General features: G+C 46.2%; 2 protein-coding genes and 1 long non-coding RNA gene across 10 annotated transcripts in view; 2 read left to right on the top strand and 1 right to left on the bottom strand.

Moving 5' to 3' along the window:
• CHST8 (carbohydrate sulfotransferase 8) overlaps positions 1–8,347 on the bottom strand; it is a 165,092-nt gene extending 156,745 nt beyond the window's left edge. For 5 of the 7 annotated variants that reach the window (XM_085234523.1, XM_085234522.1, XM_085234527.1 and 2 more), the window contains exon 1: positions 8,191–8,341. The gene's annotated coding sequence lies outside the window, so the exon portion shown is untranslated. Of the gene's footprint in view, positions 1–8,190 lie in introns of all 7 variants that reach the window. The other 2 variants (XM_085234521.1, XM_085234524.1) reach the window with 1 other exon arrangement.
• Positions 8,348–8,474: 127 nt separating this feature from the next.
• PEPD (peptidase D) overlaps positions 8,475–20,931 on the top strand; it is a 172,620-nt gene continuing 160,163 nt past the window's right edge. Inside the window, exon 1 of one of the 2 annotated variants that reach the window (XM_085234518.1) lies at positions 8,475–8,623. In XM_085234518.1, the coding sequence (XP_085090644.1) occupies positions 8,571–8,623 (53 nt within the window). In that variant the 5' untranslated portion in view covers positions 8,475–8,570. The other variant, XM_085234517.1, reaches the window with a different exon arrangement.
• On the top strand, positions 8,919–14,863 carry LOC146543487 (uncharacterized). Its single transcript, XR_014886023.1, has 2 exons — positions 8,919–11,026; positions 13,904–14,863. It is a non-coding gene; the product is annotated as an uncharacterized LOC146543487 (long non-coding RNA).

Genomic DNA, 20,931 nt, shown 5'->3' with positions numbered 1-20,931 from the left:
TGTTAATAACCTTTCAAGTTATTTTTTCCCATGTGAATACAAAGGGCACAGCAACTGTTTGGAGATCGGCAATTATCGCTCTCTTCTAGCTATCTATACGGAAAGTGCCTTCGGCTAATATAATTTAAGCCTCTTCTGTAAATTCATTTCATGCTTTGAAGTTAGCTAACAATCTCTGTCATTTAAGACCAATGCTCAGCAATCACTGGTATGAGCGGAGAGGGATGCTGGCCCAGAGGTGTTACCCACTGCCTGCACTGCACCTTTCCCTGCTGTGGGGCTGCCGAGGTGCAGGGCAGGGCTGATGGCTCCCAGACAGATTGTGGGCAGCGGGGGAACTTCAGCCACGTGCCCGGTAGGTCCCAAGGTCACCGCGGGAATCGGGAAGGAGAGCTATAAATTACAGAGCGCTGGGCTGCAGCCAAGCCCCTGGGAAGCTGCATTTAGCATATCATTCTCTGAGCAGCAGGATGAAACCTTAACTCCCTTTCAGACAGAATTTGAATGGAATTTGTTATAAGAACTGATTGAAATATCACCACCTGACTTTCTGCTATGACTCCAAGACAGATTGCGATCACTGGAGGGAGAAGAGGGGTGTCAACAAGCCCAAAATGATGATGAGGATGATGATAGAACTCTATCAAATATTTATGGAAACCAGATTAATTTCTCTGCTAGCAACATGCCAACATTATAGGAGACTTCAGATAAACTCTTGACTTTAACCTTAGTTCAGCTTCTCAGTATAAACCAAAGGCTGAATGAGCTCATTCTGTGCAGCTGATTTCCAGACTGCCATCAGCGCTGCAGATCCCCTATGTAAGGTGCAGGATTAGAAGACCCCTATGTGAGCTCTCAGCTCCGGCCGCTGGCTCCCATTATGTTACATGCAGTATCTAATGCTCTGGGGACACACTGACACTCCAGAGTTCGCAGCACAGACAAAGCAACATAGTTGTGCTATTCCAAAGCGTTAAAAAAAACGTTTGTATGAAGAAAGGAGGAAATAATTATTTTAAGGTTAGGAAAGTTACTTTAAAAACAAAGGTGTTGGGAAAAAAATAAAAAAGAAATGATCCATGTAAATATTCTGTATCATAAACATAAAACCTCTGCATCTAGCTACTGCACCATTAACTCTGAGACTCTGTTTAAGATGTGCTATGTGATTATTGACAGTCTGTGGGCAAAGGGGCAGCTTGAAAGGAAATTCCCTCTCCTCATCCATGAAGGAAGAGCAGATGCCTTGGGTGCTGGGGCAGCTCCTTCTATGCTGGCACTGAGCTGGGTGGTGGAAGCCGTGGGGAGATGCAAGAACTGGGGGAGGGCTGGATATAGGCAAGAGACAGCAATCATCTGGCGGGCAGCAGCTCACTCAGTTGATCTCACATCTGTAACTAACAAGTAGAGGTGAACCGTTTTGCTTGTGAGTTATAAGTGGTTCCTTCAAGCACCATCCCAGGACGTGGCTAACAGGCAGCGTCTGGTTAGCAGGGAAGGCCAGCAGTGTGGCTGATCAGAATAGCTCTTGTGAAGACAATCTAGAAAAGTAACAAACTAGCTTTTGTTGGAGAGTTGAGGATTTTTAGATACAGGTGTGCTGATGTATACTTTTGGGGAAAGCTGGAAGAATACAAGTCTTTATAAAACATGGTAGAGATGGAAGGGAATGAAACTTCCTTAGAACAAGACCGTGTTGGATGGAGTAAGGTGAGTGGCTTTCAGTCACTGCAGATTGGGACAAGACTATCGTTTCTCCTATGTGAGAAACCAGACCAATACACTTCTGCCATGAGAAACAAGGGCTGTGTTCTGTGAGCACTCCTTTCTGTGAGACTTTGGTAACCACTGAAATGAAGAAAATAACTGCTATTTTGAACTGCAACACAAGGAGGAGATTCATGGCATCCTTCCTTGCATGTGCCTACAGATTCCACAGTGATACTTTTACAATTTCTTCCTCTATTTCATAGATTTCTTCACAAATGGATTTTGTGATTCCTTAGAAATGAGATGATCAAAGGATCAGGAACCAGAAATTAGTTTGTTCTTTGCCAAATGAAAGAGCAATATTGTTTTAATCCCTTCTTACATACTAGTCTAACTTCTGGTGCAGTCTTCAGATTTCTGAAACTATTTTACTAATTCAGCTCATACTGATTTATATGCTTTAAGTAGATCAAGCAGGTCATGCAAAAAAACTTTAGAAGTCTATTATGTAATTAAGTAGCATCTCCCATTAAAGAACTTAAAAGCAACAGAAAAATTAATTCATCTTTAAGTTAAGTAGTATCCCCATTTCAGGATATAAAAATGAAAGTGTTCAAACATGGCTGTCTGAAGTCAGTGATCCACATCTATGCATTGCTAGCTAACTGCTGCTTTGATTCTCTGAACTCGGAAGGGATCATTTGTGCATTGGAACAGAAAGAAAAGCCAGCATTTCTCAAACTATTTATGAGCAGGCTTTAAAGGAATTAAAAGGGATCCAAATTTAAATACCAGGATGTTCTGTAGCTTTGTCTCAAACTCTGAATTGTTGAAAAATAAAGTGACTTTTACTTAGCTTCTACCTATAGGTGGATGCCAGCTTGCAGGCATTCAATTCAGAAACCACTCTGAAAGTTTATGTCACTGATCCGGCAACCTTCACCAGTGTGAATAATTAGTGCTCTCTCAATGAGTGTCATTGACAGCAGCTAGCTGACTTCCACCAGGTTGGTTCCTGCGTGGCTGGGGCCCCACTGAGGGCTGTGGTGATCACACCACTGCTGGCAGCACTGTGTGCAGCCTCCAGCCCCACTCCAAGGGTGAGGATGGCACCTCCGTGGAGCCAGGCTGCTCTGTGATGAAGAGCAAAAGGCCATTTGTGCGTGCTGTGATGTACATCTCAAATTAAGTATTTTAAGGGAGGTGCAGTCATTGTCAGGTCTGCATATTTAATGGATCTTGAGCTATAAACATGCTCAGAAAAGTGCCTAGTTAATATCAGTTTGACAGTGAATTGGCACAGTGCTGAGCTCCGATGCATCAAATTAGCATCGATCCACAAAATGTTACTGAAAGGCTTCTTAAATCTGCCAAGTTTTAAAAAAAAATCAATTCCAGAGAAGAGGGCTTCTCCCCATCCCCTGCCTTTTTTTTTTTTTTTAAAGTCCTTTCTAATTCCCTACCCAGAGTCCAAGGGCATTCCTTTAGAAATGCTAATTCTTTTCAAACTTTGTCTTCCCATCCTTGTTCAATAGTGATCAATTCCTCTTAGGTTGTTTCTTCTGTGTGCAGTTTTAATCCTCCCTCTGGGTCAGGAGCAGTGCAGCTGGGACCGTACAGTGCCCACCCGAGGTACGGCTGGCCGCTGCATGGTTGATGCACATACCCTGTTCTGGGATGCAAGTGCTCCTCTGCCTCCTGTGGCTGGGTAATAACTTCCAGGTGGGATTTGAAGGAACTGGCACTGCCCTGTTACATCCCTTCATGGCTTTCGTTCTGGCAACTTCAACAGCTTCCGCTCTCCCTGCATGACATTATTACAGCTGCGCTCAGCAGACCCGACTTTGCTGGAATGCCCTCAATAAGCACAGGAAAGCTGGCACACGCTTCTCTCTAAGGGGTTTGTGGCTCTGCTTCACTTTGAGCTCAGCCTGCCAGCGATGGGGTTTGTTAACCTCCTGGCGCCTGAGAACCACCCTGCTCCGGGCACTCCAACAGGGCTGCCCCATGGTCTGCCGGGAAGGGGAAGGTTTTGGCGGAGACTGATGGTGCTAGAGGAGGTGTTCTCTGGTTGGTATTAGCTCACTTTGCTTGCATTTTGCTCTATGGATTTTCAATAACTGTGATAGAAGAGCATATGTTGAAAAAACAGAATTAAGACACAGTGGTGACATTTTTCTCCATTATTTTTTATCTCGGTCTAAGCAGGGATACAAATGGTAGCAGAAGGTTTTAGTACTTAATAACACAGCTTTCCTTGAAAACGTGTTGTAACAGCTATTGAAATGTTTTGCTAACAGAAGTCAAGCAGCAGCACCTGTGAGGCTTCTGACATTAGTCTTCATCCATTGAAGGAAGGGAAATTGGGTTGGTTTTGGAAGAAAACCATGGCATGGGCTGTTAGAGGGCTGCCTGCTGGGAGGGATGTGTGCTGTGGCACCGCTACTACATGACAGCACGGGCCAGCACCAAACAGTTCCCAAAGCAGCCCTGCCAGCTCTGGAAGGTTGTCGCCAGCGTGGCAGCTACTGTGCTGCAGGTGTCCCTCTTGCTCCAGCCCCTCTCTGTGCTGCTCACCTGCGAGGTCATGGTGTGAAGGCAGGGCTCTTGACATGGCACATACCCACTGCTCCACTGGGAGTGGGGGTGGTGTCTGCAAAGCCTCTCCTTGCTGAATGGCTGTTGCAGTGCTACTGGGACTGCTGAGCTTCTGCCCCAGTCCCAAATCTCCCAAAAAGATGTACAAAGGACTCTTTCTGAGGTTGTCCTCACCAAACAAGCAGGAAGAGGCTGAAGGTGTTGCTCCCCTGAAGCCAAGGAGAAGTGTCAGGTGCCATGTGATGACTAAGGCTCACACACTCATTACTTCTATCAGTTAGAGCTCTTAATCATTTTGTGCTGTTTCATTCTGTAACGTGAATTCACTTCAAGCTGTGAAATTCACCATTTTTGCCATGACTAATTTGTGAAATCTGCCACCTTCTTTTGTGATTTGCTTTGTGCCCTAGTTAGGCATCATCTGTCTGAATAGGGAAATCTGTGATTTGCTTCTTGCAGTTGAGCCAATACAATTTTATTCCCCTCCTTTCTCCTCTCCACTCTCAACTGTGATTTCATCATCATTTCTGTCTTTCCATGGGAACAGAGCAGCGTGGAAGCCATCTTTGCTGGGATCCGCGCGCGGTGAGCCTGCTTTTCCTCTTTTGCGTAAGGTGTGGGCTGGGCTCGGTCTTGCATGGGCTGAAACCAACCTGAAGATCTACCCTGACTTTGGCTGAAGCCACTTATGTCTGTTATTTCATGTTTACCATCTAAAGGCATTTCTTCCTGCCTGGTTACTGCAATATTTTGGAAGTCATTTCCCACCTGCCTTGCTAGCACCTTGTTTCACAATGCATTCATCTGTTACTCTTTATACTGAGCGTTGCTGGCATTACTAAATGCTATAAATATACCCAGTATACCATAAAAATACACAAGCAGCTGACTGGTCCTGCCTGCAAGAAATACTATTAATCTTTCATTTTTCACATGCTCTGGGCAAGATCCAGAGGGTGCTCGAGAAACATAGAACAGGGTCCTAAATTTTGATTTTCTCAATGATTGGTTAATGTCTAACAGTATTTCCCCATGTTCTTAATGTCTTAATTGGTCTTTGAAGAAGTGGACAATCCATTTGTCCTTCTACCCATAATTTACACCCTTTTACAAACCCAGTGAAATGCTATTTTGGTATTTCTATCACTGAACTACAGTGATAAATTGCCTCGGTGTAAAATCAGTAGAAGCAGTGTAATGGATGTGCAGGAGGGCTTATGGACTTGCTCTTGCCAAAATGGAGCCCTGCCATGAAGTTCAGAGGGATCACGAGCTGCCCGGGATATCCCCATGCTCCCAGCAGTGTGTCAGTGCTAACGGGGTTATGGAGCACAGAGCATCAGGAGATGATGACAGGAGAGCAAAAGGAACCTTCCCTCCTTGCTCTGCTCGTTCTCACCACAACTTTCCTTTCCACCCCTCTCTTCCTGTAGTCCACTTTTCTTTTTCCCCACCAGCTTCGCACACACTGAGTTAATCATCTCCCTACCCAAAATGCAATCATGTAAATAAGATCAGCAGCACCGTTTCTATTAACAGAGGGATAAGTGGGAAAGTCTGTGCAAATCCCTGCCTGTAATTAACCCTTCATTAGAGGCCAGGAAGAGGTTCAGGAATATCCCAGTGCACGTTCACTACTTCCATCCAGCTATCAGAAAGCTGGCTCCTGCTCAGCACCCCACACTCTCTTCTATACCCACCAAACTCAGCGCAGGCGCTCAGCAGCGCTGCCAGCCCCAGCTATTTACTCAGCACCACCGCGGACTAATCAGATGGCAGTAAAAGCTTTTACTGTGCCATCCTGTTTTGTGATCAGCAGAAACATAAAAAGCATGTTAGCAAATTGATTTTTGGCATTAATTGTGAGCAAAGAGCATTATCCCGGGTACCAATACGTCTTTTTTTCAGGCGGAAAAATTCTATTTTAGTATTTCTGAAGTGCTTCTGGGAGACACTGAGATGAGCCCGGCGGACACACTTTTCAAATACCATAAGGCAAAGAGTAGTTACTGAATCTCATCAGTATTATTAGCTTACATAAACATAAAAATTTGAATAATGTTGAAAAAGCTAAATTCTCCAGATAATCCGTAATCAGTAAGCGTTCATTACCGAGATGCAGCAGATATGCATGAGATTTCCCCGGTGATGTTCTGCTTACAGGACTCGAATGGGGCAGCAGAGCCGCTCTGCACAGCCTGGGCACAGCGGCTGTGGGCACCTTCCCGGCCCCACTCAGCGCGGGGCAGCAGGGCTCACTGCCTCACTGCACAGCTCCGGTGGATCATAAAGAAATCAGCCCTGTGCGATGATTGATGACTCCATATAAATAATTAAGTCTTGACCTTACGTTATGACATTTGGTACATTTTTTGGTGCTTGAAAGCAATGCTCAGAAAACATCCCTGACACTGGATAAATAAGAGTGGGATGAGATTTAGGGGGGAGGGGAAACGGATTTTTGTTTACACTCATTTTGTTCTGTTTGATTCCATCAGCTAATTGATGATGATGATTATTAATCTCTGTTGCTGTCTGTGCTACGGATTTAATTCCTATCGGTGATTGCTGTTGGAAGTTTGCTCCATCTGAGCTACAGTTTGATTAGGTTTCAGCAGCCCCAGTTCCAGAGCTCCACACATTGGGTGCTGTGACCTGGGCACTTGACACCAATTTTTATTCCCAATTTACTTCACTCGGTAGTAGCGCTCCAGCAGCCCCGTGCTGCTGTCACTGTGCCGGAGCAGGGCAGGTAGCTGTCAGCTGAAGTTTCATTTGGAAGCTCATGAATTCAAAAGGAGAGCTTAGCGGTTATCCCCGGCACAAAGCTGCTGTGGCCTGCTCCTGGAAAGGAGAAATCCCGGGGACATGGAAGGAATTGAAGAGATGCCAGGCAGCTGGCGGGGTGAAACCTTCCCGGGATGAGCTGAGGACAGCCCTCATCACATGGCAGCACTGTTAACAAACAAAAGGGATTAGAGGCTCTAATTCCCATCTTCACTTATGAGACTGCGCACGTTTCCCATTCATCCCTCTCTGGTACTGTACCTATTCTCTGAAGAGCTGCAACTTTTAAATCTGGCAATAAAATACGAGCTGTTTGGGGTAAGCTTCTAACATAAACAGAACAAAAAGAGAGCATCTCTGGTTTTTGCAAGCATGTAATCTGCACACAGCACAGATCGGCCGCAGACAAAGCAGTATCAGAATACCATTGAATAGAGCTTTCCTAACCGCTCCAACCCGCACATACACCGGGCTCCGGCGGGTCCCGCTCTGTCCCCGGCCGCTCGCACACTGCGGCCCGGCAGCCCCAACCGCGGATGGGCCGGGACCGACCCGCCCCGCCCCGCCCCGCCGGCGGTCGTGGCTCCGGGTGCCCGGTTTCCCACCGGAGGGGCGCGGGGCCGCCGGGACGCACCGACCGGGACCGAGCCCGACCCGTAGCTCCGTTCCCCTGCGCGGTAACTCCCGGCACAAACAGCGCGTCAGTGCCCCTTCCTCTGATGCGCAACGTGAACTCCGGGTGAACTGCATTTCCAAGGCACTGAGCTGCCGGCGTTCACAAACTAGTTTCCTTCGCATCCCTACGGAAAGCGACCCGGACCCGGTCGCAGGAGGCACGTACCCAGAGCAACACCGGCTCCGGCCCCACCCCGCTCCCACCGCCCCAGGTTGCGCTCCCGGTGCGGCCGCTCCGCGCCCCGAGCCCGCACCTGCCGGGCCGCCGCTCTCCGCGCAGCCCCCGGCGCCGATATCCGCGGCCCCGAGATGGGGGTCCGGGCGGCCCCGCCGCAAGTTTGGGCACTTTCCCGAAGTGACGCGGGGAAAAGTTGGGGCGCGGGTGGGGGGGACCCGAGCGGGGAACGAGCCACTCACCTGCGCCGCGCTCAGCGCATCCTCCGCTCCGCGCGGCCGCGGTTCGGCGCTGCTCCGCGGGCGGGAGGAGGCAGCGCGGCGGGACGAGCTCCCGCAGCTCCGGCAGCCGCCGCCCCGCTCCGCCCCCGCGCCGCCGCGCCCGGCCCCCGCCCCACCGCGCACCTCGGGAGCCGGGCGGCCGCGCTGCCTCGGCCCTTCTCCGCGGGCGGGGCCGGGCGGGCCCGCGGGTCTGGGGCGAGCTCGGGGCGCCGCGCCCCTGCGGCCGTCGGAGCGGGGTCTGAAGGGTAAAGCGGAGGTGGGAGGGCCGCGCCTGGAGCCGGGCGCGCGGTCCCCCCGGAAAGTTACCGGCTGGGGGATCCCGAGCCGGGGAAGCCGCCGGGATGCAGCTTTCCGAGAGGGAGCCGGCGGGGAGGCTCCGCGTAGCTGTGTGTAGGTGCGAGCTGCCTGCCAGTCATGTCCTCCTCCGGTCTGCGGTTCTGCGACGGGACTGAAAATAGATGGATTTGCAGAACGGCAGGGGAGAGCGGTCCTGCGCGGGTGGGAGCACAGCACCGGGCAGCAGCGGGGCTGGGGCGGCTGGGTGGGCGCCGTGTGGCGGTGCCGGTGGTGGCCGTGACGGTGGCGGCGGTGACCTTGGGCAATGAACCTGAGCGGCTGGGGCAGCCGGGGCGCAGCGGGGCCGAGGTGTCACGTCTGGGAGTTGGGCTGCAAACTGTGCGGTAAGTGCGCAGACGGAGCCTCTTGCACTCTCTGCTGGCTGTCTTCCATCCTAAAATATTGAGAGGCTTTTCCTTCACGAGTGTGCAGTGGAATAAACAGCCTGGTAATGGCAGAACCCGGGTGAGGAGGTAACCCCGGAGCATCCTGTGCAGTGGTAGCTGGCTGTGACCGCATGGCTGTGAGCTGACCCGCAGGAGCCCGGCGGTGGGACCCGGTGATGCCCAGCAGGCCCGGCTATGTTGTGCTGGCATCTCTGCCGTTGTCCTTAACAAAGCGCTGCACGCATATGGTGCTAACTGCGTGTCGTATCTGCCACCCTCTGCATAGTTGCAGGTGTGTCTTATAAATAATCTATGACATTTATCCTTTGTCCAGACTAGCAGAAATACATTATGCTTAGTCTGATCCCTGGCAATCAATTATTCCAATTAAGTAGGTGTTATATTAAAGTATTGATTAGGGACCCGATCCTGTAGGCAGTGCTTTGCTGATGAATGGAGTGTCTGGCTGAGAGTTTTGAGATCTGACTTCATGCAATTCTGTTGTAACAGCAAAATGAAGTGCACACAGTACAGCTTTTTGGGGAACTGCATTCATTCCACTTGGGAGTTCAGAGGCAGAATAGAACACATTCCTTCCACAAAAACCTTCACTTCAACTACTACTGTCATGTTCTTCTTGTGATGCAGAATGCATGGGTTGTAACAGCGTGAGGAAGTCAGGCTAACTGGGGCAGGTGTGTTGAGTTACAGACTAGGAATTTAAGCATGTCCTGATGGCTATGGCAGGTGAGCAGGAGAGTGCTGTGCTGAGGGCTGGCTCTGCATCAAGACAGTTTTCCTGCTGCATTGGTGGAACAGAGTAAGCAAATTGGGGTTCTCTTTCTGCTCAGCTTGTGTTATGATAAAGGTGTTAAATGGATGACTTGACACCAAGCCCTGAGTTCTGGCTCTAGGTGTGATGTTGGGGAGTTGCTGTCCCTCACCTTGAAGGGTTCATGGTCAAGTTTTGTTCAGTTCTGTCTCTATTATTACCAAAACATTCTTGGAAATTTGAAATGGTATCTCGAAGCTACTATTTCTTGAGTTAATTTTTGCGTTTAGGAGGTTTTATTTATTTATTTATTTTTCCTTCTCTCTTTGTCTCTAATGAAACAGGAGGCACCATGAATCCCTTTTGTTTACTTCTTTGTTTCTGCTCATGACTGCCTAATAACATGAGCAGATACGTGTGCGGCTCTGGATGCAGTCTGGTTTTAGTCAGTGGCTGTTGTGAAGTTAGGAGAAAGAGCAAAAGTCAGACCGCCTTGGTTTGAGAGGGTAGGTTAAGGAAGCGGGGGGAAAACAAAAATATTCAGGAGTTTGTAAGAAGAGTACGCTTAGGTGCGTGAGTTATAACAGTGAAAGCTTTTTGTGTATTTATCGAAAATGAAACTTCTTCTTTCTTTAAGACTAAAAGATGCTAAAGCTAATGCAAGGTTTACTGAAGGGAGCCATTGTTCTTAGCAGGTATGCCGACTCGTGCACTGGGTGTGTAAGGAGACACCCCCACACACAGCTGGCTCTGGCAGCTGCTTGTGGTCGAGGTTGTTGGTTGTCTTGCAGTACAGACTGGCACATAATTAATGGGATTATATACAGCGTTCTTTAAAATTGGGTGGAATTTCTAACCTTTGTTTAGTCATAACAATGTCTGGTTTTGGAATTTTTACTGCGAAAGACTGAAAGGCATTAGGAAGAGAGTGAAATTTAATTATAAAACTGCTTTTGGTGCTCAGACGCATGTAAAATATTTCTCATATAAATTATTTCTCTCAGTGATTTGGAGCCTGATATTTATAGCAATGTCATGGGAATGCTTTAGAAAAACAGTATTTCCCAATCCTGCCAATTATTTGTAAAAAATAATGTTTTTTTTATATTGTATATTACTGGAAAGTTCATCTTACACTGAGTCTCTATTCCTCTCTCATAAAATAGCACAGAGAAAAATGAAGAGAACATATGGTGTCTTCTATCAGTCAGTCATCATTACTGCTTCTTCACACTGTGTCATCACCCCGCAAATAGCAAATGAGTGTGAATTTCTCCCTGCTGAAAGAGAAAGGAGCAAACTGGTTAGTGCAGCCAAGTAAAGAAAAATTAATAAATATTACAATAACCATCAACTGGAAGGTTACATAAAATATTAAAGACAATGAGAATGCAGAGGGAAAAAAGAAACTAAACTGCCAAACAATTGTATCAAACCTGCAAATGTTGATCTGGAGCAGGACTCCTGGCTTTCTCTTGATTTGATAACCAAGCTTGAAATATTGATGGGACACAGTTTCTCTTGCCCATTTTTTATGAATGATTCTGTGCTATTTGAGGTGCTCAAATATACAGTGCTCAGATAAGAACTGTAAGGAGTGTAATGTAATAGTTTGTCTCTGGGGCATCCATAAAATCCTGCATTTCCTCTTTAAGCAGACATCTAGGAAAAATATAATTTTATTTAATTCCCTGATGTTCCTATTACACTTCTGGTGTAAAGGTTGCAATTCAAATCTTTATCTGCAAAGCCTCTCTGCCATGCTTAAATCTCCTGCAAAGAGATATATGACAAAGCAGCCTTGGAAATAGCTGCCATAGGAACTTAATAAACCCCAATTGCAAACATCCATCCCAGCTTTGAAAGGGATATTTCAGAATCTACCCCTCCTTGAAGCAGCAAAGGCAGTTGAGGATTGTGGGGAAAAAAACATGCATATATAGGCAGGACAATGGGATGGTGTCTGCTGGGGATTGTGAAAGAGGAAGAAGCACAATGGTAGGTAATGCTTGGGTACAAGAAAACAGGGTTAATGTTTGGTCCCTGAGAGAAAGAGCAAATCTGGGAGAATTTCTTATATTTTCTTATTTTTTTAATGTTTCCATGCACTCTTCCTCTGGAGAAGAAACACCTGTGTGTGTAGCACCTGAAATACAGGTGTGGCAAGGCTCAAGGGGAGCCAGTATCTTTATTAGCTTGAGCAGTACCAACTGGGCAAACTATTGAGTATATAAGGAGTTCTTTGGGAACAAATAAAAATCTCAGGAAAAACTCTGGAAACCTCAAAAGACAGAGTTGAAAGACAAGAATGAGATCATATGGTTCATCCTTTGGTAGCAGCAGCTAATTGTCCCCTAGAGACAGAGGACATCAGATATTTCATAAAATACAGCCAAAAGGCCAAGAAGGATCAGTGTGGTTTAGACAGGGAAGCCTGAGAAGCATTTGATTTAGTCTGAGTGAAAGCAACCAGACTTGCCAGTCTGAAAATCCAAAGATCTTGCTCAAAAGTACTGTTCAGGAGCTGTGTTGATAGGCTGGGGTAACCAGCTGGGCACTGGAGCCTTTGTCACAGCAGGAGAGGGGCACAGAGGGGTTCCTTCAGCAGGATGCACAAAGGTGTGTGGAGGCACTCCCCACGAGAGCAGGTAAAAGCAGAAACATCTGAAGTGTTTTACCGTCCTTGTATTGTTCATCCCATGTAATTTCCTTTGGCCCTTTGAAGGACTGAATAAAAGGGTTGGTTGTGTAGGATAACAGTGCTCTCCAAGGCATGATTTGTTGTGAGTGGAATGATTTCCCATTCTAACTTAGGTCTCCACTGGCTGTATTCAGATCCCATCCAGTTCTGGTATTGCGAGCTTGGGTCTCCATAGGAATTGTCAGCTGGCCCGGATAGATCTGCTTTGTCATTTCCAGAGACAGTTAGTCAGGGACAGAATTTGTATGCACTTCCTTGTTGTCTGTGTTTGGGCAAGAAATTGAACCCTGATCTATCAGTATGGTGATGGACTTCGCTGTGCAAGCAGATGAGATGACCCTGAGCATATTTTTTCAAGTGGATGAGTGGAATGAATCATACTGGGAAGATAAATTGGAGAAAAACATGCTTAATGCTTGCCAGCAAAAGTGATCCTCTGCACCTACTGGGATCATTCTATCACTGAAGTAAAGCCACCACTCTTTCATAGGTGACACTAACAAGTTCCTTTTTAGGATGCAAGGAACAGGGGCAGATCTCTTGATACCTGGATTCGTTCTTCTTGATTTTTATGTGCTCTGTAAGTCAGTGGAATGAGTCAGCAGAGGAGGCACAGAGCAGGCATGAGTCTGCTTCTGAAGAAAGTCTGAGGACCAGCCTAAGCAAAATAACCAGAATACAATAAATAATGCTTTTCCTACCTCGGGTTCAGTTTTGCTCCTGCTTCCCTTACCATGGCCCTTCTCCCCCTCTGCCTGCCCTGCCTTCTGCTCTGTGCTCGAGGGGAAACCCCTCTGCCAGGAGCGTGCCTCTGCCTTGTAGCCCTTCCTTTTCTTTTGTTGCTTCTTTCATTTCTCTCTCATGTTACTAGTACTAGTTCTACTTACACTGCTGTTGTTTTTGTTTTTTTTTTTTTACATATAATTAAGGAATTGATTTTGCACATGGTTCATGTGGGGGGCTGAGTCTGTGAAAGAAGCCAATATTTCTTGTTCTTCCCTCTACCATTCTTTTGCATCTGTCATGCTGTTTTCAATAAACAATTAAAATAAGTACAAGTATTGCAGCCAACTGGGATTTCACCTAGTCTGCTTGCTTGAACGTCTGTTGTGTGAAATGGGAATGTCTTGCTCTGGAACTGTTACACGATATGCAGTTTCATTACATGACACCGTTCCTCATGTACGTTCACTAGCTAAAATAATGAGAGGAGAAAAATGGGGTGAAGTGGAAGCTGTGGATTTAGTTCAGGTTTTGCATCATCTCATTGGCTGGGTTTTGTTTGCAAACCCAAGGGTGCTTGAGATTCAGGTCACTTCTCTCAATCCCCCTGCAGTGGTAGGCGTGTGTGTGAATGCATCAGAGAGGAGAGATAAATGACTCACATTATGATCCATCTTTATTTCAAACAGTGCTCAGCAAAAGTGAGAGGGTGGCTTTTGTGTTGCAAACCTCATTGATTTAATTTTTATTTTGCAGAGCCAGGTGTGGTTGTGGCAGAGAAGCTATGTAGGCACCTTAACACTGAGATGCTGAGAATGGCACGGACCCGTGGTTTCACTTCGGCCAACTTCTGCAAGCAAAGCTAGCAGATGATTAAGGGGAAAAAAGTCAACTGTCTTACACCTTTATGTTTTTCCCTGATTCTTTCCTCTCAGTTTTCGTTTCTTAACGGGCATCGTCATCTTGTCTTGGTATAGGTAATAGAATCTGAAGGATAAGAAGGCAAAAATCCTCACTACTGACATATGTGATTCAAACTAGCTCTCATTTTCTTTGTAAATTGGGGATAGTGGAATACTGCAGCAGATGTCTCATCAACTGGGGAAAGTCTGCTGTTGTCCTTTAAAAATGAGTTGCTGTCTAGGTGCACTGGCTTTCTTTACAGCTAAAACAGGGATGCTTCCAGAATCTGGTTTATGATCTTTCCTGAATTTGGAATCACAAGAGTATCTCCAAGGTCACTTTTTGGAATACCTTTGGATTTTCATCACTTCTGGCCATCTGGACTGGATGAGCGAGGTGATAGCAATGAAGTCCTTTGTGAACAACTGCCCATGTGACAAAGGGAAGAATGCCTTTAAACGTTGTAAAATGGGGAGGCAAAAGCTCAGGGCTGAATCAGGATTTCAGTTTTATTTTCAACTGAGCAATGTAACCTTTCAAATTCATAAAGCATTGTCAGTTCTTACAATCCTTTATTTAGTCTGCTTGGGTTTGATTTCTGTTTGTATTTTTACTATCCAGGGAGAAATAGATTCTGGCATCCGTTAGACTGAACACTGTCAACTCTTATTGTAGGAATAAGATAAGTAAGAATTACTTTCGTGAGCAAGATTTAATTGTCAGGACTTAAAGAACAACAACAAAAGAATACCTGTATATTTTGATTCAAGCACTTTGTCCATTCTGGAAATAAAAGAAGAGAGAGCACAGGCAGCCGCGTTGGTATGATTGTACTAAAATAGCAGCTTGTGTTTACATTTTAACTTTCCATTATGAGACTGCTGTCTGTGTAGCTGGAAGCACACATTCAGGAGGTGGCAAATACCTGTTTTGTGGGCCCTGTTATGGTGACCCAAACCACCAAGGCAACCAAGCACATATCCTTCTGCTGCGAGTGCCAGCTTCTGGGGCGAAGACTCACGGCACTGGGGATTTCATTTTGTCATTGTAAGTGCCAGAAAAGAATGCTCAGAAATAAGAGATGCAAACAATATTTTCTCTGCCTCTCTGAGATTGATTTTCCTTGCACCCAGTGAAAGTGGTCAGCGGTTCTTTTAATGTGCCAGCGTTAAGTCTGCTCAGCATGGAAATTTTCCTTTCTATCATCCAGGGCCAGATCCTGCCCTCACGTTCATTTTTAGATGGTTTCTTAGTATGCCAAATGTCTCATTAGTCTGCAAGTGCGATACAGTGAAGCACGAAGCAATATTTTATAGCACAGCAGACTTGAAGTACTGACTGCAGTGTGAATGTTCTCGGTCTTTTATCTAATTCATTTGCACTGATCCGTAATAAAGGTGATCCCCTGCATGGCTTCCCCAAACACTGATGGTGTAAGTACAGTCATGTAGTAGAGATTCAATTGACCTTTTTCTTTTTAATAATTCATATCTAGTTATGAAACTGTACTCAAGGACTGGGGGAGCTCCCCTCCTCCTGCTCCCATTCCTTCCCCCTACTTTTTTGGAGAGATTAAATGAAGATCTTAGCTTAGGTTGTCATTTTGCAAGTTAAGCGATTTCCTAATCAGCACATCACCCAATTATTTGACCTTTTGCACCTTTAAAAAAAGCAATGACAGAGATCACTGATAGGAATTCAGTGATGATATGTCAACCCTTCTTCATTAAGCCTGCCAGTTCGCTTTGCAACCTCTCCCGCTGCTGCTGTCAGAATACTGTAAACTTTGTTTGATCCCACTGGGTCCTTGAGGTTTATTTCATTAAGGAGTATAATATCTCCTAATGGAAGCTAGGTAATAGTAATACCAAGAACTAGCAAACAGGAGACTTCGTGTCAAAAGAGAATTCAATTTTAATTAATCTTTTCAGAGTAATTCAATTGAGTCTTTAGGAGGAACCTATTTCTGCTTTTCCCCATAGTTTCCTGCACTGATTCTGCATATTTTAAATCTGTAGCTCAGTATTCTGAGAGTATGTCTAAACAGAAAACAAGAGATGCATGTCAGACCACATCTTTGGAGATGTGCTTGTACACAACAATTTAATCTTTTCGTATTAGCAGGGCTACTGCATTGTGGTGGCAGTAGGAAGATCTTTGTTTTCTGCTGTGTCTCTTTCTCCCTCTTTTCTTCCTACAGTTTGTGTGTATGTAGGTGTATATCTTTGTGTATTCAAGTATAAACATACATAAGTGAAAATATATATTCTTATTCTTGCACTGGGAAGAGGATTTTCCTCTTCTGACTTTCAATTTAAAAATGAGAGACACATTTTATTGTTGCTTTCTCTGCATCCATTTAGCAGTGCAAGAAAGAATTATGTGTCAGCGTGTATGAGTGTGGTATATGTGTGTTTAGTCTCTGTCTATATCTACAGCCTACTGAGCCTGATGTAATAATTCATGCAGGGGTGACAGTCAGTTTAGAAATGATCCTCTAGAAAATGGAAAAAAAAAAAAAAACAAACCAACCCACAAAGAACATATAAACTTGTAGTATTATCTCCTTTTAGTTAGTTCATTTCCACCCTCCCAACCAAGGCTTTCTACATTTTTATTCTGATCATCTTCAGGGATGAGATAATGATCTCTTGGTGTTGCTGATTTTTTTTTCTGATGTTGCTTTCAATTAAAGCCCTTTTATTACACAGACAATATTGTATTGATTATGATGCAAATGTATAGCACCCTGATATGCTCTGCCCCCGATCCTCCCTTCCCTAGACAGTGGAGAGTGTGTCCTAGCTGGAAGGTAGGGCAGGATACTCTTGTTTTAGGTGCAAAAGGCAAAAAGTCAGTAATCTCAGAGCAGCAGCTGTTTATGTGGGTGCTGTGAAAGCGAGGGGCTGATCAGCAAAGTGTGCTGGAAAATATGGTCTGGTTTTGGGCAACACATGGCTCTGAACAGAGACCGGAGAACCCCACTCTTGTTATTGTCATCTTTGGAAGAATGGGTAATGTGCAGTCAAGTTGAAATCCCTTTGCAGAGCAGGAGCCTGATGGGAGGTGGGCAGCCCTGCTGGAGAGAGAGCAGCCGAGAGCTCTACAGTCTGGCATCTAGAGCCCTGTTTGTTTTCCATTTAGTTCTCTCCTTAGTTTTATTTAAGATTGTTTTGAGAACAGGAGGCTTCTGCATTTGGGAATTTAGCAGAGGGAGGGGAGAACACTAAGGTTATGTATTGCTCTTTCTGTAAGTATATATAGTATTGCCTTTGTTGTATAGTACAACTTGAATTCAGATGCACCGCTTCCCCTCACTGCAGCAGGTAATACATCTAGCTGGAGAGCATCAGTGGGATGGGGCAGAGCTGATAGGAGAAGTAACGAGTTGAAGGGAAGAGGGAGAAGAGAGAAATGATAGCTAGAAAAGTGGGGAAAAAAAATAGTAAGAGTTAGGAGTAGTGAACAGAATGAAGGAATAGAGTACATTAGGGGAAAAAAAAGAAGGGGAAACACAAAGTGGCTTGAGAATGGCAGGGAATCTCATCCTTCCTATAAACTACAGTCTCCAGGAACCAAAACAAGAAATGGTGATAAAGCGTTGCCTTATGACTGCTCAAAGGAAGGAGCTAGAACAAAAGCCTGGAAATAAAGGAGGGGGGATAAGGAGAGTGCATCTGAACACAGTGCAGCTGGTAACAGAGGTGTGCTGGGCTGTACTGGCACACAGAGGTGCTGGTAGCTGTGTCACTGAACACTGTACTGGATAGAAACATGAGGCTAAACCATCCATGAGAACTCCCAGTTTTCTGATAGATATGTTAAAAGATCTTGACTATATTGTATTTATGGGCTATTTATTTGACATGATGTAGAAATTTGCTTTTCATTAAGTGAAGAGAGAAAGTGAATCTGAGATAATAGTCTAATTTATAAAACAAAGCATCTTTTCCTTGGCATGCTTAATGAAGAAGTCAAACTAATGCAGGAAGGCAGCAGAAGGCAGCTGCAATAAGCATCCCAGTGAGCCAGCACCATGCCCTGCGTGGGGTAACAGCGGCATTAGGTCAGCAAATGGCTGTCAGCTCTTGTTTTGGGGCATGTTGCAGGGGGTTGTCCCTTCCCCTCCCAAAGGTGGCATGGCAGCAGGAGGCTTTGCATTTAGGGGCCGCTGACATCACGTTTGTCACGTTGCCCTGTCCTCACACAATCCCTCACCCTCTGTCTCTGCACATGCTGTCAATGCCGCACCGTGAATTGACCCACAGAGTGATTATGGGCAGGCAGAGCTGATGTCTGCCTGGAGCAGCGTGAGGGATGGAGCCGTGGTAAGGAGCAGAGGTCTAAAGTTGTCATCTGCTGACAGAGACGTGTCCCTCTGGAAGCAAAGCAGATCGATGCTGGTGAGGATCATGTGCTTTAATTCCTGTGAGAATGCTGGGATTTGAAAACTGGAGTAGAAGAATAAAAACTCAGAATTTCATGGATGGTCCTTGGGAAGTGTGCTTAGAAAAGAAGACAAACAGTGGAGAATACTAAAGAAAGCTCCCATCCTGTTTGTGCAGGATCCCACTGTCTGTCTGTTCGGCTCTGGGCCCAGTGCTATGTGACCATCCCAGAGGGCCAGGAGTGCTGGGCAAGGTGCCTGGCTGCTGCAGCACAGGAACAAGGCGGCCAGCTGAGGTCTGACACACAGTAAGTGAATGGAACAACAGATAACGGGTCTGAAACTAAATGTTCTAGCTCAGAACCTGTGACTGGGTGCATCCTTTTTCCTGCTTCAGTGTTAGTTTCTCTCTTGCTCCCTTTTTTTCTTTTCTTCAGCCAGCTTTACTGTGAGTTTTCAATACGTTCTTTAATCTTAGGGGCTGTGATATAAAATGATATAATTTAATTATAAGTAATTGAAATCCCCACCTCTGTAATTTGCCCCGCGTTGACAGAGCCTGACAGATCCCTTGCTGAAGGTGCTGCCAGCTCCCCAGCACGGCCCCATCACCACACAGCCCCCAGCACATGGCACAGAGCAAACTCGCTGCTCTGTGCCCCCATGCCAGGCAGAGCCGAGCTAGGCACAGGGGAACTGGGCACAGATAGCTGTTGCTGTCCCTGCCACAGCAGTATGGTATGAGGCTCAGCTGGGGCTCTGCCATAGCAAGCATTCCCCTGTTGCAGCTGCCAGAGCTGCTGCCGAAAAAGCGAGTGAGGAAAGGAAATGATGTGAGCTCAAATAACTTGCAGGGTTGTATTTGGAAAGTCCAAGGGGACTGACTGTACAGCTGCCAAGAAAAGGTTCAACCTGGCTCTGCGTCTTTTTACCATCCAGGCAGGCAGCATATTTGCAAGTGGCTTTGAAGCACATTTCAAGTGGAAATGTCTTTGCTATTACTTGATAATTGCTGTATCATATCCCGTACTGCATTCAAATCTATGCGACGTTTTACAGAAGGCTTTTCAAAGCATAGCACTGATATGATGCAGCTCCACATGTCTTGTGATGGGGAAGTGCAGAGCTGGGGGCTCTTGGGGCCGGCTGCAGCCCAGGGTGATGCTCCCGAGCTTGTGTGATGGCTTGTGTTGAGTCATCTGTTGCCTGCTGGATGCAGGAAATAACTGACTCCAGCACGGCTGGCAAGAGAACAGCTCCAGAGAAAGCAGCCTGTGGGGCATTGCTGGAACACACTGGAACAGTCTGCCCCGAGAAACAGTGTTCTACTTTGGAGATACTCAAAACCCACCTGGCTTTCCTGTTCCAGGGATCCTGCTTCAGCAGTAGGTTGGACTTGATGACTTCCAGAGGTCCCTTCCCACCCCTGTACAATTCTGCGTTCCTGTGGTTGCATGCAGTGGGAGCAGACGGTGTGCTGCAGGATGGTCCTTGCTGCTGCTGGCTGTGCAACCTGCCTGCATGCCATGGGATTATTCAGAGCTTCTGGAGTTTACGTTTTCTCTACCTATATCTGTATTTTACTGAACAGCAACATGTGAAATGTAGATTAGGATGGATCAAACCCAACCAGTTCAGGGAGCATTGACTTAGATGTGAATGCTTGAATTTTGTCAAGCTTGAGGATACCTCCCTGAGCAAAGCAGAGCTGCTAAGCCAGTGAAGAAGGCTAAGCACAAGGGAGAAATAATTTCTTTGTTCAACTGCTGCCAAATGACAGATACTTAACAAAGTGTGCATCTAAACAAACATCTTTGCTATTTTTCTGGCTGTGTATTAGAGCTATTGCTCTTGAGACTAGTTTTGTTCTGAAGGACAGACGTGCCAAATTCCTTGTCAAACACCATAGGAAACTTTAGGGCTTGAAATGGTTCACTAATCTCTCTCCAAGCCCCTCTGTGTCTCCCACCCAGACCCATTCCCCTGTATGTCTCGTCCCCTCAGTCCCCCAGCCACAGGGAAGCAGCAGCTCCTGCCTGCGCTGTACTGCCAGAGGCTCACATAGATGCAGTGCCTGAGTGGAAAGGATAAATGCACCCGGACAGTCAGTTACACCAAGAGCACACCATACACTGAGTGTTCTGGACAAAAGTAGCTGCACTGCGTTAGCAAATGGCCATATCCTGTGCTAAGTGGGGCCCCAGCGAGCCAGCATTAACTTCACCAATGGTAACAGATACCTTGGGTTTGCACTGGCATCATCATAGGTGGAACTGGGATTTGAGAGGCTTGCAGTGGGAGCGTACATCTCCTGTTGGGCTGAGGGCACTTGGGCAGCCCAGAGCACTGCGGCTGGGCACCATTTTCCTCTTCCTTCATGTTTAATAACTCCGGGTTTTAGCACTTCCACTTGTTATTGCAGTGGCTGACAGGGGACCTAGAGGAAAATCCAGTCTTATTGATACTGAAAAGGTCAGTTTTGTTGAGTGTTTCC

The sequence above is a fragment of the Meleagris gallopavo genome, chromosome 13 (assembly GCF_905368555.1).
Source record: "Meleagris gallopavo chromosome 13, MGAL_WU_HG_1.1, whole genome shotgun sequence".
Lineage (NCBI taxonomy): Eukaryota > Metazoa > Chordata > Aves > Galliformes > Phasianidae > Meleagris > Meleagris gallopavo.
The sequence above is the reverse complement of the archived record's forward strand: the minus strand, read 5'-3'. Positions and strand labels throughout refer to the sequence as shown.